General features: G+C 38.1%; 1 protein-coding gene across 1 annotated transcript; it reads left to right on the plus strand.

Moving 5' to 3' along the window:
• Positions 1-5,398: 5,398 nt before the first annotated feature.
• On the plus strand, positions 5,399-6,517 carry LOC306853755 (putative nuclease HARBI1; the record flags this gene model as incomplete). The annotated part of the gene is made up of 4 exons (XM_079391401.1): positions 5,399-5,828; positions 5,999-6,114; positions 6,224-6,335; positions 6,423-6,517. The coding sequence occupies 4 exons, from the start codon at positions 5,399-5,401 to the stop codon at positions 6,515-6,517; spliced, it is 753 nt and encodes a 250-aa protein (XP_079247527.1).
• Between the last annotated feature and the right edge of the window lie 13,602 nt (positions 6,518-20,119).

Here is a 20,119-nt window from a genome sequence, read left to right on the forward strand (position 1 = left end):
ATGTATTTTTCACTGACAGGCCTCTCAGTTCCACTGCTCTGGTCCTCTGTTTTCCGCCTCTACAGAAAGACCTTCACGTTTTGTTATTACCGGAACGTAAATTTCATTATATCACGGGGGGCTGATTTCAGCTGTTCGATGACCTTATTTTACTAGGTAATGGCTTTTCCGCGTGGCTGTTTGGGAAAGAAATATAAAGTGTAGCACATTTAAACACAGGTTTGGTGTGTGACTTCTAATGGATGGGATCCAGAGAGCTTTCACACACTGAATAACACTAATGGCAGAGGTTTTCAACATCTTAGCTTTCTGAGAATTGTGCACGCTGTTCAAAGCTTTTAGACGCTGATGCCTGGCTTTCTTCACAGACTTTTTGACATTATTTCAATAAGAGAAAACTCTTTCTTGTGAATATCTTTCACTGGACAACAGTGAGGTTAAATGGAAAGCAAATGCATCCTTGTATTCTTCTTTTTAAAGCAAGAGACCACAGGTGAATAGTGGAAACATATGAACTCATAGATATCACCAGTACTTCCCCAGCTGATTGATTACATAAATAATGTAAAGATTTTTTGGTTTTTTTATAACCAGAATAATTAGATGATATTAAAAAACTTTGGTAACACTTTAGTATGAGGACCAATTCTCACTATTAACTACTTGCTTATTAACATGCCTACATATTGGTTGTTTATTAGTACTTATAAAGCACATATTCTGCATGACCATATTCTACATCCCTAATCCTACCCAATACCTAAACTTAACAACTTCCTTGCTAACCATTAATTAGGAGTTTTTTGAGGCAAAAGTTGTAGTAAAAGGTTTGTTAATAGCGAGAATTAGACCTTAAAATAAAGTGTGACCAAAACCTTTTAAGGATCACCGTGCAGCCCCCCAAAAACAAATTAATTATCATTTTAAATCTTTACCAATCTTTGCCACTAGCTTTCAAACCACTAGGTTTTACCCATTTATCAGCAAACCATTTTTAATTATTTAAAACATTATAAAATTTAGTACGATCACTTTTTCTTTTCTTTTATATTAGTGCATTAATTTTTACATAAATAATATGTTACGCTGAATGACGATGGAACATTATTTCACCCATATTTTGATTTTTATTTGAAACATTAAAGTAGACACAACTTCAATTTAATGTGATTTCTATGTATATAAAATTACTTTTGTAAATTTAATTTTATGCAAACACCAAAATGCAGTTTTTTTTTTTTAACCTGAAATATTATGTTTCAATATGCACAATTAAATATGCATTTTGCATAATATTCCAGAAAATTGTTTGACTTCAATGACACATTAGATTTAAAGAATTTTACAGATGGGATTTTGGATTTCTCTTTATCACTCCAAAAATCCGAAAATACTGCCAAGAGCCAGAATAAAAGTACAGTTTTGCCATGTTTCAGGAATAAAATGCCATATAAAACCAGGCAAAAGATATATTATTAAACCCCTCTGTAAAAACATTCAAAATATAGATATATAAATAAAACTGCTAAGTTTGGAGTATGTAAGTGCTGCTGAAGCAAAAAAACTAATTCATTTTGAGAAAATGACCTTTAAAAATATTGTAATTGAATCTATAGACATAAACAGATAAAGTGTAAAAATAAAACCATGCAAATGTAAAATGAATTAACCCTTCTATAAAAACTGAGAGAATATAGATGTTACAGACCGGCCAGGCTCTATCACCAGCCAATCACAGCGCACTCCCTCACCTGAGTTCTGATCACACACACCTGCACGTCGTTGAACCACTCATCACCCAAGCCATAAATACACACACCTCACAGCACCTCACTGTCCGGTCTCGTTTATACGAAGAGGACTGCTTATGATACCACAGTGAATTACCTGCTACTTCCCTCCTTGTATACTTCCCTCCAGTGTTCCCCAGTCAGTCTGCTCCAGCGTCCTGTCCCGGAAACCGCCTGTGTGAGGTGTGTGTTCAGCTCCTTGCTCCTAGAATTCCTGTCAAGACAAAGACACCCAGTTACCGTCTCATCGCTCTCAACTACTTAAAGTCAAATGGATACCTGGACAATTTTCAATCTGGTTTCCGAGCACATCACAGCACAGAGACAGCACTCATTAAGATAATAAATAATATTCGCGTCAATTCTGATTCTGGCAAAATATCAGTGCTGGTACTACTAGATCTTAGTGCTGCTTTTGACACTGTCGATCATAACATACTTCTAGAGAGACTGGAAAACTGGGTTGGGCTTTCTGGGATGGCACTCATATGGTTCAGATCATACTTAGAAGGGAGAGGTTATTATGTGAGTATAGGAGAGCATAAGTCTAAGTGGACGGCCATGACATGTGGAGTCCCACAAGGCTCAATTCTTGCACCGCTCTTGTTTAACCTGTATATGCTCCCACTAAGTCAGATAATGAGGAAGAACCAAATTGCCTATCACAGCTATGCTGATGATACCCAGATTTACCTAGCCTTATCTCCAAATGACTACAGCCCCATTGACTCCCTCTGCCAATGCATTGATGAAATTAACAGTTGGATGTGCCAGAATTTTCTTCAGTTAAACAAGGAGAAAACTGAAGTCATTGCATTTGGAAACAAAGATGAAGTTCTCAAGGTGAATGCATACCTTGACTCTAGGGGTCAAACAACTAAAAATCAAGTCAGAAATCTTGGGGTGATTCTGGAGACAGACCTTAGTTTCAGTAGTCATGTCAAAGCAGTAACTAAATCAGCATACTATCATCTCAAAAATATTGCAAGAATTAGATGTTTTGTTTCCAATCAAGACTTGGAGAAACTTGTTCATGCCTTTATCACCAGCAGGGTGGATTACTGTAATGGTCTCCTCACCGGCCTTCCCAAGAAGACCATTAGACAACTGCAGCTCATCCAGAACGCTGCTGCCAGGATTCTGACTAGAACCAGAAAATCTGAGCATATCACACCAGTCCTCAAGTCCTTACACTGGCTTCCAGTTACATTTAGGATTGATTTTAAAGTACTTTTACTCGTTTATAAGTCACTCAACGGCCTAGGACCTAAATATATTGCTGATATACTCACTGAATATAAACCGAACAGACCACTCAGATCATTAGGATCGAGTCAGTTAGAAACACCAAGGGTTCACACAAAACAAGGGGAGTCTGCTTTTAGCTATTATGCGGCCTGCAGTTGGAACCAGCTTCCAGAAGAGATCAGATGTGCTAAAACATTAGCCACATTTAAATCAAGACTCAAAACTCATCTGTTTAACTGTGCATTTGAATGAGCACTGTGCTATATGTCCCAACTGACTGCAATAATTTTTATGTACAATCATTTTCTTTAAATTTATTTTAAATCATTTTCTATATAATTTTAAAATTCCTTGTTTTTATTATTTTTATTTCCATGTTTTTATTGATTTTAATGTCTATTTCACTTTCTTTTATGTAAAGCACTTTGAATTACCACTGTGTATGAAATGTGCTATATAAATAAACTTGCCTTGCCTTGCCTTGCTCTCTATCTGGTCAAACGTATTACTCACTCACCTGATCCTGAATCCATTGCTCAGCTGTTAATCAATAAATACCTGTTTATTCACTAACTTCTCTGTTTGAGTCCTGCTTCTGTATCTATAGATAGCAATAAAACAACTAAGTCTGGTGTGTGTAAGTGCTGCTGAAGAGGAGAAACAAACTCATTTTGACAAAAGGGCCTTTAAAAAATGTATTGTAATTGAAATAAAGACGCAAATAGATAAAGTGCCATGAAATAAACCCTTAAAAGTGTATTCTGGATGTCTTTCCTTAAAAAATGTTTCTCCTGAGGATCTAATTTGAACTCTATTTTTCTAAAGTTTCTATGTTTATTTATCTGTAAGGAATGCTAGGTGAGCTATTAAAGAGCGTTCTGTGAGATTTTCTCCAGTTGTTGGATGATAAAGGCGGAGTCATTACTAAATGCACAATGGCATTACAGTTTCCAGCTTAAACAAATGCATCTGCCGATAACCATGAGGCCCAGAGTTGTGCCGTAATATTCCATCTTATCTGCAGATAAATCACGTTAAATGTAAAAAATGACACTGGATCCAGCCAATGGTGTGTTGGCAGCGAAGCAGACAGAAAATGACACGCCATTAATTACCATGACTAATTACAAAGCCCTCCACTCCATCACCATGACGACCACATTCGACTTCATTCTGAGTTTGTTCATTACAGCATCTGACCTAAAGATTCTGAACGGGGAATCAGAATGAAGAAGCATCTGCTTCTCAAAGTTCACCTGTCATAAAACCATACTACAGTTCATTTTTTTGTGATCCGACAGAAGCTGTGCACTGGATTTACTTTTACTTTCAATGAGACTCATTAATGACTCAGAGGAGTAGAATTTCACATTTGGATGGCATTGAGTGGTTGCCAGGGTGTTGCTAGGGTTATTAATTAAAACTTAAACCATTAAAATACATAAAAACCTAAACAAAATATATAAAAATGTGATCTTTTTATTTATGTTTTTCAATCTCAAATTAGTTTAACTTGATGTACTAAAATAACTAAAACTGGAATAAACATTTATAAAGACATTTTAAAAATTCTAATACAAAAGTGACAAAAAAAAACCTTTAACTTAAAATGAAAACAGGAAATAAAAACTAATTCAAAATATTAATAAAAACTATAATAGTATCTCCATCATACTACAATAACACTGGTTCCAAGCAGTGTTATTGTAGTATTTGTATACTATGTTGTGTTGTAGTATTATGTATATACTGTTATAGTTTTTATTAATATTTTGGATTAGCTTTTATTTTTTTATTTTCAGTTTTTCATTTTTTTTTATTTTTTTTTTTCAGTTTTTAAATTGTTTAATTTTAAGTAACATTGTAATGATGTTAATTCATTTTATAAATTTGTTTTTTAAATATATTTATATACAGTATTTAGTTATTTAGGCTTAATTTCAGTTGTAGTTTTTATTTATTTTCACTTAATTTCAGTAATTATTCACTAATAAATCCAGAAATCCATAAATTGTTGTTTTTTTAGGTTTTTTTTGTTTGTTTTTTTTCAATCAACAAAAATATTTTGAATATTTTAGTTAACGATAATGACCCTGGGGCCTGTACCATGAAGCCGGATTAGGTGGCTAGCCAGCTATGTTTCAGCTTAGTTTCCGCCAACCCTGGGTTTTAGGTACTATGAAAATAGCTCGGCTTTAATCGGTGTTCATTGCCATGGTATCTTACGCTGCACGGCTAACCTGCTCCGGGGCAGGTTATGTTCTGGATTCGAGATCTCAGACTGAAGTTTGACCAATCAGCTGTGAGCAAAGAAACATATAGGTGACGTAATTAATTCCCAGCGTCTGTTCTCTGTTGCAATGGCTTCACCTTTTCTCCCAAATCCTGTGGACATCTCCGCGCAAATTGTTAGACGAGCACTTCGTAGAGAAAGAGTTTTTAGGGACAGACAAAATCCATTTGACTTTCCTGATGCTTACTTGTATGAAAGATACAGATTTTCCGCGGAAGGAATGTCTTATCTTTGTGAACTTCTTGAGCCGCACATAAAAAATGTGACTCGTCGAAGCCATGCCCTTACTGTACCGCAAATAGTATGTATTGCGTTGCGGTTTTTTGCAAGTGGTACATTGTATGCGGTCGGGGATGCAGGGAATCTAGGGGAAAACACAGTCTGTCGAACCATTCGAAAGGTGGTCCTCGCTCTTCAGGGGTACATAAATAGCTTCATTGTGTTCCCTGGACATTTATCGACCATGTCCATAAAAGAGGGCTTTTATAAAATTGCCGGTAAGATATCTTGATAGGGTGACATCACATGAACAAATTTAACATTTCACACTCATTTTTTTTCTTCTTCAAAAAAGCATATTTCACACTTAGAAATCTATTATACAGTAGTCTGCAGTAGCTACCTGTTAAGAATGATTTTAAATATATATTTTTAATTCCTATGATAGGATTCCCTAGAGTCATAGGAGCAATAGACTGCACACATGTTGCAATCTCCACAGCTTTTGGAGAACATGAGGCAGATTATGTGAACAGAAAGTCCTTTCAGAGCCTTAATGTTCAGGAAGGGCTACTATATAGCCTATGTGAAGTGATGTTTATTTGCATTGAGATCAATCTTTAAATAAATAGTAACTAACAGGACAATTATTTACTGTACATTTCATCTGCAGATGACTTGTGATCATGAATGCATGATCACAAGTTTGGATGCCAAATGGCCTGGCTCAGTGCATGACTCACGAATTTTCCATGAGTCTATTTTGTGTCAGCGCTTTGAGGAAGGCAAGTTCAATTTGGTACAGTACACTTTAAAGTTTTAATTTTAATAGCAAAACTTACACAATTTTCCCCTTTTCTGTTCTATGACAGGGCTTTTTGATGGCCTGTTGGTAGGAGATCGAGGTTATGCATGCCAGAGGTTTTTGATAATAATAAAAGGTTATGGTAAATACTCACCACTTTGAATTATATTTTTATATTTTGTCTTGATCTGCTGCCAAGAACGTTTGGAGTTGGGGTTGCATCTAAAAATCAATGAATATCAATCTTTCTTAGGATGTAATAGCCTATACATTCACATTTTACATACATCTACACACATATACAATATAATACATTTAATATATTTTTAATATGATTAGCCTACATAAATGTACATTAATTGTTTAACCTACGCATTAACGCAATCAGCAATCTTCCTCCAAGATTGTTCTCTTGCTTTGGCAGCAGATACAGTGTTACTGCGTGCTTGAAAAATACTTCTATATTCTTCATATTTCTGAAGAATTATCTCTTGCTCCTCCGCTGAAAAGTATATAGCTCTCGCTCTATCCATATCGAACGCGATTGGTTGTTCAGTGTCGACGTCACTCTTTTATGTGCACGCGCGTGTGGATTAATCATAGTTTAAGGATCAAAGCCTGAGTTGACAGAGAAAGTTGATGATCAGCATCATGGTACCAACAAAGCCGGATTGGACTGGTTTGGTTTTGTCGACTCAAAACTAATCCTGTAACCCTGAGTTTGTTCAGCCACCATCATTGTACAGGCCCCTGGTCCAAGTCCTGGATTGTTTATGCTTTATCTTATGTTGTCTTTATAAATGAAGTAAATGGTTAAATTGAAATATTATTGTAAATTCTTCTACACCAACGATTTATTTGACTCAAAGGTTGGCTGCAGAAATCGGATTTACCCATGATACCCATCAGAATACCCATGTTCAAATCTGTTGCAATGCAAATAATTTCATGCGACGTGTTTTCCATCAATAATGAATAACATTTATTTCCTTTATGAAGCTTGTGAAAAGAGGATGACTAAACCGAATCAATGAGGAAAGGCTTCATCTGCCTAATCGATGACGTCTTGAGTGTGATGAGTTGATTTTATGCCGGGTGACATTTCTCCCTGCAGACTTGAAGGTTCGGCCCTGGTGCTGGTGTAGGTCTTCCTTAATTGATGTCCTTTTTTGCAGTATGTTTCTGGAGATGGAGCCGGTTCATGGAAGGATGGAGACATCTGTTGCTTGATGAGTGCTGAAAGGTCACTTTCTTCCCACAGCCACGCTCCCAGAAGAGTCGACCCGAGTCACGCTGCCGCACTCAACTGACATTTGCTTTTCAGAGGGGACAATCTGGCAATGAACTGAAAATTGAAAGGAGGGAAAAAGGGCCAAATCTTTCATTCCAATCTCATGTGACTCTCAAGAAAGAGAGAAGATTCTACTTTGTCAAAAAAAGGCTGTTTTATAAGTTCAGCTTGTGCATTTCACTAGATATAAAGACATTTTAATTGCATATAAAATATTCATGCATTTGGGTTACACTCTTAACACAAGCTAATAATAAAACTTAATGTGATGCATATTTGTCAGTCATGCATACACATGTCTGTAATAGTACTAGGGTAATTGTAGTTAACAAAAATTAATATCATAAATAATGTTACTTTATTTTAATTCAAACTTGTTTAATTTTGTGTTAATAACAAACTTTTTTCAGCTTTTCTCATTTTTATTTAGTTTTATTTAGATGTGCTAAAACTAAAACTGAAATAAAAATGAATAAAATAGGCATTTATAAATAAATAGACATATTTAAAAAGCCAATAAAAATTACATAAGGCAAAACACAACGAAATGACTAAATCTGATAAAATACTAAAAAATTACTGTAAAGTTTATATATTTATCATGTATAAAACCAATTTGATACAATCTTATGTAATTGAATATTTCTTTGTAAAATATATTATTTGAATAAAATAAAATTTTAAAATATGATTAGCCTACGTAAAATCAAATACATTGGGGGGGAAAATTATACTAGATTTTTTTAAGGTAAGTGGTTGCAAACTATTTATTTTAGCTACATTTAAATAAAAAAATTGAAAGTTAGACAACTAAATGTATTTATTTAAATGTAGCTAAAATACATTGATTGCAACCACTTACCTTAAAATGTTTTTAGTAAATTCAATTAATAATTTTTTCCAGTGTAGATGGACATGGTTTATAAAAAACTATGTTATGTTTTTTTTATTATTATTATTATTCTGACCTGTTTTATTTATGTTTGACATTAATGCATCACATTAAATTCATTCAGGTTTTTTCCTGTTAAAACTGTAATGCAAACGCATGGAAATTTTTATATGCAATTCAAATACAAAAATCATAAAGTTAGGCCTACATATTTTTGAGTTCATAATAAAGCAATGCAATGGCCTCTGTTGTGTTCATAACACACCGAATAAACATCATTTTACTGGCGAGAGTGACTCTGGAGGCCAAGAAATTAACTCAACATAATGATTCATTTAATTCAAAGCATTTAGAATAAAAATGGCACCTCACAAATGGAGTCAAACTCTCAAATTAGATGTAATCATCATTCATACATAATTTGATATTAATTTTATGCAACTAATTGAAAAGCTATTAAAATATAAGCTGTAAAAATGAAAGATTGGTAATCTTCCCATGGCATTACACAGAGGGAGCATGTTTTCAGAGAATTTCTTGGCTCATGGAGATTTCAATTACTAAGAGCCATCCTCTTGGAATTGGGTTCTACATTAAAAATGGTGTTATTTAGCTCATCATTTTTTCACAAAATAGCTTGTGAAGCACATTTGACCTTCTTCAAGTTTATTTGTATATCGCTTTTTACGATACAAATCGTTGAAAAGCAGCTCTACAGGAAATTAAGTTTCCACGATATATTTATATATTTCAGAACCTTAATATATTTAATTTATGGCAAAATTAGGTAATTCTGTATGTTGTCTGAGCGTTGGCATCCTCTGAGGGGTTGGCATCATCTTTTCTCAGGTGATCGTCATCTTCGATCATTTAAGGGTTGGATCCAGACTGAAGCTTCTGTAATTCCTAGTTACCACGGGATGTTAATCAACAGAGAAACAAATAGAGACATAATTAGCGTAGCTGCTGTTCCATCTAAGCAAAAATTATTTGTTCAACCCAAGCTAAAGAATAATAATAATGTACATTTGATCAGATATAACTGCAGTACAAGATTATAAGATGCATTATGTGAATGCTTGGCTAAAGAGATGTGTCTTTAATCTAGATTTAAACAGAAAAAGTGTGTCTGAACCCCGAACGTTATCAGGAAGGCTATTCCAGAGTTTGGGAGCCAAATGTGAAAAAGCTCTACCTCCTTTAGTGGACTTTGCTATCCTAGGTACTACCAAAAGTCCAGAGTTTTGCGACCTTATGGAGCGGGTTGGATTGTAGCGTGGTAGAAGACAAGTTAGGTACGCAGGAGCTAAACCATTTAGGGCCTTATAGGCAAGTAACTCTAGCCGCTGCATTTGGACTATCTGTAGCTTGTTTATTGAAGATGCAGGACAAGCAGCTAGCAGTGCATTACAATAGTCCAGTCTAGAGGTCATGAATGCATGAACTAGCTTTTCTGCATCAGAAACAGGTAGCATGTTTCGAAGCTTGGCAATGTTTCTAAGATGGAAGAATGCTGTTTTTGTAACATGGGAAATATGATTTTCAAAGGACAAGTTGCTGTATAAAATAACACCCAGATTTTTTTACTTTAGAGGACGTGACAGTGCATCCGTCTAGTTGTAAATTGTAATCCAAGAGATTCTGTGTACTGTTTTTTGGTCCAATAAGTAATATCTCTGTCTTATCTGAATTTAATAGGAGGAAATTATTGGTCATCCAATCTTTTACATTTTTTACACAATCTATTAGCTTAGATAGTTTAGAAGTTTCATCTGGTCTTGTTGAGATATATAATTGAGTATCATCAGCATAACAATGAAAACTAATCCTGTATTTTCTAATAATATTACCAAGGGGCAACGTATATTAAAATAGCAGAGGACCTAGGACTGATCCTTGTGGTACTCCATATTTTACTGGTGATAATTGAGATGAAACCATCTTAAAGCCTGCCCTTGAATACAGTATAGTTTTGTAATCGATCTATGAGTATGTCATGGTCTATAGTGTCGAACGCAGCACTAAGATCAAGTAATAATAGCAATGAGATGCAGCCTTGGTCTGAAGCAAGAAGTAAGTCATTTGTAATTTTAACAAGTGCAGTTTCTGTACTATGGTGAGGCCTGAAACCTGACTGAAATTCTTCATAGAGATGATTTTTTTGCATGAGGGAGCACAATTGAGCAGACACAACTTTTTCTAAAACTTTAGACGTAAACGGAAGATTTCAAATGAGTCTGTAATTTGCCAGTTTGTTAGAATCTAGTTGTGGTTTCTTAATAAGAGGCTTAATAACCGCTAGCTTGAATGGTTTTGGGACGTGACCTAAAGATAACGATGAGTTAATAATATTGAGAAGCGGTTCTTCTGCTACAGGTAACAACTCTTTCAGTAGTTTAGTGGGTACAGGATCTAATAAACACGTTGTTGGTTTAGATTCACTGATAAGTTTATATAGCTCTTCCTGTCCTATAGTTGTAAAGCACTGCAGTTTTTCTTTGGGTGCGATGAATGAAGCTGAAATACTAGACGCAGTAGAATCTACATTTGATATTGTATTTCTGATGTTATCTATTTTATCAGTAAAGAAATTCATAAAGTCATTACTATTAAACTGTGAGGGAATATTTAGATCGGGTGGCGTCTGTTTATTTGTTAATCTGTGCTAAATAAAAACCTTGGATTGTTTTGGTTATTATCTATGAGTTTGTGGATATGCTCTACCCTGGCAGCTTTTAGAGCCTGTCTATAGCTGGACATACTGTTTTTCCACGTAATTCTAAAAACTTCCAAGTTAGTTTTTCTCCATTTGCACTCAAGATTACGAGTTTCTTTCTTGAGAGAAAGAATAACTGTATAACTGTTGTACCATGGCGCAGTACGTTTTTCTCTAACCTTTTTCAATTTGAGGGGGGCAACAGCTTCTAATGTATTAGAAAAGATAGTGCCCATGTTGCTAGTCATTTCATCTAGTTCATGTGTATTTATGGGTACACAGAGGAGTTGAGATAAATCAGGCAGGTTATTTGTGAATCTGTCTTTGGTGGCTGGAACAATAGTTCTGCCCGGACGATAACGCGGAGCCATATAATTAATATCAGTAATACGCAGCATGCACGATACAAGGAAATGATCAGTAACATCATCACTTTGAGGTACGATATCTATATCGGTAAGATCGATTCCATGCGATATAATTAAATATAGCGTATGATTAAAACGATGAGTGGGCCCGGTGACGTTTTGCTTGACTCCAAAAGAGTTTATTAGGTCAGTAAACGCAAGTCCTAACGCATCATTTGTATTATCAACGTGAATGTTAAAATCTCCGACAATTAGCACTTTATCAACATTAACCAATAGATCTGAGAAGAAATCTGCAAATTCTTTTATGAAATCTGTATATGGCCCTAGCGGTCTATACACAGTAGCCAGAGCAAGAGATAGGAGAGATTTCTTTTGCATATCTAACAGTGTAACATTAAGCAGAAGTATTTCGAATGAGTTAAACCTGTATCCTGTTTTCTGAGTAACATTGAGAATATCACTATATATTGTTGCCACACCGCCGCCACGACCAGTCTGACGGGGCTCATGTTTATAACAGTAGATTGGTGGAGTAGACTCATTTAGACCAAAATATTCATTTGGTTTCAGCCAGGTTTCAGTCAGGCAGAGTACATCAAAATTATTATCTGTGATCATTTCATTTACAATAACTGCTTTGGGTGCGAGTGATCTAATATTTAGGAGCCCAAGCTTTAAAAATAGTTTTTGTTCATTTATTTAGCATTTTTCTGGTTTAATCACGATCATATTTTTTCTAGATCCTGCATTAAATTTATATTTTGACCTCGCTATTCGGGGAACAGACACAGTCTGTATAGATTGGACAATGTAAGTACTTCTATCTTTTAAGTGTCCTCGTCGATACGTTGGAAGCGGTCCTGACACGATGATCGTCGTCGCGGGCGATGTGCTGCATACCATCTCGATCAGGCTCCTGAAGTCCCTCTTCAGTGTCTCCGTCTGCCGCAGCTTGGTGTCGTTAACCCCCGCGTGCAGCACGACAGCACAGATGCTTTCGTCGGCCTTCAGGATCATGGGTAACTGCGCAGAAACATTGAGAACACGAGCACCGGGGAAACAGCTAACATAGCACGGACATGCCGGACGATGGAGTCTCCGGCGATCACAGCGTCGCATTCCGTCTCAGGAGAGGAGCAAAGCGGTTCCGGGTGGAGATCTCGAAGACCAGAGGCGGTGGAGGGGGAGAGGTCGTCGCCCGGGGCCTGGCTCGCGTCTTCCGCTGCTGGTGCACCCAGGGTCCGTGGCGTCCCGGCGCCGGAGTGAAGAACATCTGGGAAGATCGCGTCCTGGTGGCACAGGGCCTGTGCAGAGAAACACACTGAGTAGAGGGGGTGGGAGTGTTAGCAGCGTGCTGTATACTTACCCCGGACTTGTGAGCATCAGTCCGGGATGTTTCCAGCGCGGCTCTCCGCTCTCTCAGCTGGGCCTGCTTCTCCACCAGGTCGCAGATCTGCTTCTCCACAGCCTCCAGCTCCAGCTGCACCGAATGCAGCTCGAATGTGTCCTCACCTGCACTCAAAGGTAGACACAAATCCACCATTTAAGCAAGTAACAGTGAAACAATGGTAATGTGTGTGAATAGAGTATTAGCAATCTAAACGAGATTAGCAGCAGCCATGCTGCCGATGCTAACGGCCTATAAGCTAATAGCAGACTCGAGAAATCAAAATAAAACTAGTGATAACAAGGCGCTCTGATTGGTTTTGTTTTAGAATGCTATAGGGGATATATTCACACGTTATAGAAACGAAAATGATAGTGTATAAAATTGTTTTTAAGATAGAAAATAGACGATAAAGAATCAATTTGATAGAGCTCAAATTCAAAACACTCAGTCACAAATCAGTGCATGCGTAGATTGGATCTGCCTAATGCGATTTGAACAGGTGAGATTAAATAAATAAATGTTTTAACTTTTTTTCAGGTGCTCGAGTGAAAAATATGTCACGAGTCTGTTCTGTTTTTTGCCATGTTTTCCGTTGACCCACTTTCCCCGATTGGTTAATTAGCTCCTCACCTGTTTCTGTTCTCCCTTAATTATGACCTGACTTTATAAGCCTGTGTTCTCCTCTGCTCCCTTGTCTGCTATTATTTGATGTTACACGTTGGAAGCTCTCATTATTAAAAGCTCTCTATTTTTGGATACTCCTGTCTACCCTTGTGTTTGTTCTGCCTACCTGGAGGCCCGTACCGTAACAGAATAGCAGACCGAAACAGTTTTTTTTAGCGGCGTTTTTCTTTTTGCTCATTTTTGTTTCTTTTTCCTCTCCCTTCCGGTATGGATCCCGCCGTCCTACTCCTTTGCCTGGAGCAGAAGGACCGTTCGCTGGTGGAACACACCATGGATTACATCAACCTGGCGCGCCTTACACACTTTGAAGGCCGCTCGCTCTGTGTGTTCTACATCGCCAACCTGAGCGAGCAGTGTAAGGCACGCCTACCAACGAACGGTCCCAGGGAGAATTTCGCCGCTTGCGTGGAGTGGGTGCTGGAAAATAATGGACTGTTTATTTTCGGTGGCCCTGCTAAGGACAGCTCCAGCCCCACTCCCGATCCAGAGCCCAGCCAGCCCTCACCAACTCGCTGCACGGAGGTTTCGCCAGAGCCCACCACAGTCGCAGAGCCTGAGCCGGCCGCGAGGATAGTGCCGTCACCGCGGGAAGTGACAGAGCAGCTCATTGCCTCGGGAACCGTACTCGACGCGACTGACCAGGTGTGTGAGCCGGCAACATCGTGCGTCGTGGGAGTCTTAGTGGAGATCGAGGGAATGGAGGAATCCCCAGCCCACGCTTCCACCACTGAGGGTGAGCAACAGCTGGTTTCTGGAAGCTATTTTGAGGAACTGTTGGACCTCTTCGAAGAAACTCTTATTGACTGGTTTGGGGAGGCATTACCCCACTCTGAATCCCCTGTGTCTCCACTGGTTCCGTCCAGCCCTGAATCTCCTGCGTCTCCGCTGGTTCCGTCCAGCCCTGAATCTCCTGTGTCTCCGCTGGTTCCGTCCAGCTCAAGTCCTTCCGTGTTCCCTCCCAGCCTCCCTCTCCCGCCTCCTCGGTACCAGTCAGCCAGTCCTTCAGTCCTCCCTCAGCTGCATCAGGAAGGCCCCTCAGCTCATCCTCAGCACGCCATGTCCGGTGGATCGGTTGAGCTTCGGGTCTCCCTGCAATCTGCCACCTCGGGGTTGGAGGATCCCCAGTCCTCGCCTCCAGCCTGCGAGACCCAGACTCCACCTCGGCCCTCCGATCCATCGGCTCCACCTTGGCTCGTGGCTCCCTCATCTCCACCGTGGCCCCTCACTCCACCAGCTCCGCCGGGCTCCCTCGTCCCTCTGGCTCCGCCTTGGTCCGTCGTCCCCCTGCCTACTCCACGGAACTCCACTCCTCCAGCTCCGCTTCGTCCCTCCATTCCTCTGGCTCCGTCGGGTTCCTCCCTCCCTCTGGCTCCACCGTTGTCCTCTGTCACTCCGGCTCCACCGCCTCACTCGCCTGAGCCGCCGGCTCTGCCGTGGCCCTCCGGCCCATCCGTGTCACCCTGGCTCTGCGGCTGCTCTGCTCCATCCTGGGCTCCTTCTCCACCGGCGTCATCTCCGGCAGTCGGCCCCATGGTGTCGGTGGTCCCATCCCCACCATGGCTCCTCCCGCCATCGACTCCGCCGTGGGCCGCCATCCTGGCTGGCCTCTGGACTGCCATCTGGCTTCCCCTGCTCCGGGCTCCTCCCTGGCTCCTCCCACCCTCCACTCCCCCTTGGACGCATTTTTTGGACTGTTTTTGTTTTTTCCTGCTCCTTATTGCCCGGATCCCTCCTACTCCATGCCCGCCTCCTGAACCCCCACCCTCCCTCCTCTGTTGGTCGGCATTTTTCGGTGCGAGGACGCACCGTTCCGGGAGGGGGCGAACTGTCACGTGTCTGTTCTGTTTTTTGCCATGTTTTCCGTTGACCCAGTTTCCCCGATTGGTTAATTAGCTCCTCACCTGTTTCTGTTCTCCCTTAATTATGACCTGACTTTATAAGCCTGTGTTCTCCTCTGCTCCCTTGTCTGCTATTATTTGATGTTACACGTTGGAAGCTCTCATTATTAAAACCTCTCTATTTTTGGATACTCCTGTCTACCCTTGTGTTTGTTCTGCCTACCTGGAGGCCCGTACCGTAACATCATAATTATTTATAAATACTGTAGAACGTATTTTAATGACACCAGTTATCACTATAGAGTAGAGTCATTGAAACTAGCTGATTCATTCATGAAGGAAATGACCACTGTCTTTATGAACGGATCATTGAAACATTGACTCTCTCGATTCGTTTAAAAACACTGAATCATTCAAGAACAACACTACTCTGTGTTGCTGGGAGATGCTTTGTTTCATTCATGATGAAGGTTTCTCCATGAGGTTTTTTCTCCATTCTGTCTCTAATGGAGTTTTGGTTCCTTGCCACTGTCGCCTCTGGCTTGCTTAGTTGGGGACAATTAATTTCCAGCGATATCGTCGACCTGATTGCAATTTTTTTTTCTTCTTCTTCTTTTTTCATTTTACACTATTGACACGCTATTTCCTTTTTTTTGGGATATTGTGCAGTTGCTTTGACACAATTTACATTGTTAAAAGCGCTATATAAATAAAGGTGACTTGACTTGACTTGACATGATTCATTTGCGAAATCCGGTCAAAATTGACAATACTGTGCATGTCTAACAATTGACATTCAGTATTAACTTATTGTTATCAAACTGTTATAAAACTGTCACATTTGCAATTGTGCTGATATTTGGGAAAATGGCGCTTTTGCTTGTGTGATATTGCATAAGTATATTTGGAATAAAAATAAAAACAAAAATGCACACAGGAGCAATTAATATCTAAAATTTCAGGGGCATGTTTCTTAATTTTGGGTTGCATTTCCAGTCTTGCACAATGCTATTTTATGCCAACACCAGAATAGCTTGCTTGCTTAATGGTGGAAATATATGCAATGTTCCATGCATTAGTTTTCCTGTCATTTTTAGCCGTCTAGCTGCTGATATATTGTTGTAAACTCATTGCACTGTTGGATATTTCATGAGCGCTGGATATTGGCACAAAATTTAAATCTTCCAATGATCATAAACAAACTCTGGCTTTATTTTTACAGATAAAAGGCTGTATTTAGAGCAGCGCTGTTTACTGACTGGGAGAATCAGGCTGTTTAAGGCCACGTCTGATGCTAAACCATGTAGAAAGGAGTGTGGAAAACAAGTGGCCATCTGGATGACAGGCGACCGGTTAGGAACAGCCTAAAGGTCAGTGCCACTCATTACGGCGTGATTTCAAACAAGCCTAAAGGTGTTTTTACAGAACAATTGGTCATTTGAAAAGACTGACTTTGTTTTAACTCCGCAGCATGATCTTGTTACAGAAGGTTGTTTACTTTTAAAAGAAAGTCCTGTTTGCTTACTATAAACAGTGATTTTCTATCAGCAAACTGATTTTTGCTCTTTCTTTAGTAAATAAATTACTGTGCAGGAAATATTTACTTCAAAATGCAGTGGACGGTCAGAAATTACAGCCCATAAAACACACATTCATCCCCTTTAAGTCTGGCTAGATAAATTAGAGATTTCTCTGGGCCTGACGGGTCAATAAGCAAGAGTAGTGCCTTTAGCACATTCCCTTAAAATACGAGTTCAAACTCTATTGAATGTGTTTCTCTTAGCATTAAAGAATGCTTTATGATCTATAACGGTGTCAACAGCACCATGAATGTATTACACATGGAGCGCAGAGCCTCAGGTTGAAAAATTATTTGATTTTAAAAGAGAATAACAGAACAAAAGTGAAAACAACAATAGTATAATGCTATATGTTGATGGGTTATCTGTGCCACTGTGAGTTGAATTACATTAATGCATATGCATTAGCAATTACACACAATCATGAGGTTTACAGTGCTGCATGTTAATGCATTTCAGTAACTGATGGGGAAGGCTGATTATTAGACATCAGAACATATTTTTGGTTTCTAATATCTCCAGAGAGAAACATTAGCTGAGATTTAACAGGGGTCATTAGACTTTAGAAGATTAAAAACAATCATATTTTGATGAAGATGTAAACTAACAAATTTGGAAACGTGTAGAGACCAAAAATGATGTCTTTCCAAATCTGTATGCATTTCTTTCTTCTGCACATATGTTTAGTGACTTGATGCATTAGTGTAATATTTTATTAATGTAAAATATAATATTTAATTATATATATATATATATATATATATATATATATATATATAATTTATTTAAATTCATTATTTAATGTATTTATACATTTATTTTTTTAAATATATTTTACTTAAATGTCCTAAATATGTTAGATTATAATAATTTATTACAATTATTTTAGAGAAAGAAAAAGTCAGTGTTGTGACAAAATCAGATTACGAGATATAAATGCTCAATATTTATAGATTTTTAGACTTTTTTTTGTTGTTGTTCATACCCAGTTCTTAAAACTTCCTAAACATTCTGGGAAAATGTATCTCAGAGTTATCTGGTTCAGAGTTATCTGGAAACTCATGGCCTAATGGTTAGAGAGTCGGACTTGTAATCCAAAGGTTGTGGGTTCGAGTCTCGGGCCGGCAGGGATTGTAGGTGGGGGGAGTGAATGTCCAGCGCTCTCTCCACCCTCAATACCACGACTGAGGTGCCCCTTGAGCAAGGCACCGAACACCCAACTGTTCACGGTGTGTGTGTGTTCACTGCTGTGTGTGTGTGTGTTCACTGCTGTGTGTGTGTGTTCACTGCTGTGTGTGTGTGTGTGTGTTCACTGCTGTGTGTGTGTGTGCACGTTGGATGGGTTAAATGCAGAGCACGAATTCCGAGTATGGGTCACCATACTTGGCTGAATGTCACTTCACTTCTAAACTAAACGATGTTCTCAAAACATTTTTGCAAAAATATTATTTGCACATCATACATTGAATGTTTTATCTGAAACATTTTAGTTGAACATTCAGCTAAATTTTTTTAAATGTTACAATTTTTTTAGAATTTTCAAAGAACATTCAAAATGAACATTCTCATAATGTGTGCAAAATAATCAAACAGAATGTCACCTTGATATTCGCGTAACCAATAATTTTTATTTAATTAAAAACTGGACAATTTTAATGCTCAGAGAGCATTCAGAAATAATGTTTTTAGAACTTAATGAGAATGTTAGCCAAATGTTTTATAACATATTTTTGTTAGTTGGGTATACTGAAAGTCAATGGGAACCAAAACTGTATGGTAACCAACATTCTTTCAAATATATTTTTATGTTCAACTGAACAAAGACGTTTTAGGCCTAAAGAAGTCATATAAGTTTGTAATGACATGAAGGTACAGTAAATAATGACAGAATTTGCTTTCAGTGTTCAACTAAAAATGAAACTGTAGTCATTTGCTTTTGTATACAAACGGATTTCAGAATTTCAGTTTTTAGTTGAACTAACCCTTTAAGACAAAAGTAACATTGATATTTTTTTTTCCAGATATTTCTGAACCCTTTTTTCAGCATTTCTATGTGGGAACAATTTCAGATTGAAGTCTCTGACTGTTCTTCAAAAGTACAACAAATGCCAAAAGAAACTGTTAGCTGGAGTTGTCAGACCTTGACCTCTGTGTTTAACTTCATTTGCAGTGATGCTGGAGACTGCATTTCCGCTCGATTAGAGACATCAGCAGGGTTTCGGTGGGAAGAACTCTGTCATCTGTTATGTGATTTGCTCATTCATCACGTCTGAAGCGAGCTGCTCCACCCACAGCAAAACAAATGTGAGAAGTTTTGCATTTTTCAGCTTGAGCGAAGACGTTCTGTGGCGTCTGTGAGAGATGAACTTCACGGTTTATACACACCTGTCCCCCCACCGCATTAGTTAAGTGCTTTATGAGCTGCTTCATTGTGACTGAAGCTGCTTTCCTCTAATTTACCGAAGAAGATTTTAGTAATAGATCTAGACTTTCAGAACTACGGAGTTTGTTTCCGCCACAGAATAAAAAAATAAAAAAAATTAAGAAGGGTAATTGTGACCTAAATAGATTAAATGCAAAAATAAAACCATACGAATGATGATATGATATGGATAATGATATGAATTATATATGTGACCATGCAGCACAAAAGCAGTCATGAGTAACACAGGTATATTTGTAGCAATAGCCAAAAATACATTGTATGGGTCAAAATTATACATTTCTCTTTTATGCCAAAAATCATTAGGATATTAAGATCATGTTCCATGAAGATATTTAGTAAATTTCCTACCATAAATATATCAAAGCTTCATTTTTGATTAGTAATATGCATTGCTAAGAACTTCATTTGAACAACTTTAAAGGAGATTTTCTCAATATTTAGATTTTTTTGCACCCTCAGATTCCAGATTTTCAAATATTCCTATCCTATCAAACCATAGATTAATGGAAAGATTATTTATTCAGCTTTCAGGTGATGCAGAAATCTCAATTTCGAA

The sequence above is a fragment of the Barbus barbus genome (genome assembly GCF_936440315.1).
Source record: "Barbus barbus genome assembly, chromosome: 34".
Lineage (NCBI taxonomy): Eukaryota > Metazoa > Chordata > Actinopteri > Cypriniformes > Cyprinidae > Barbus > Barbus barbus.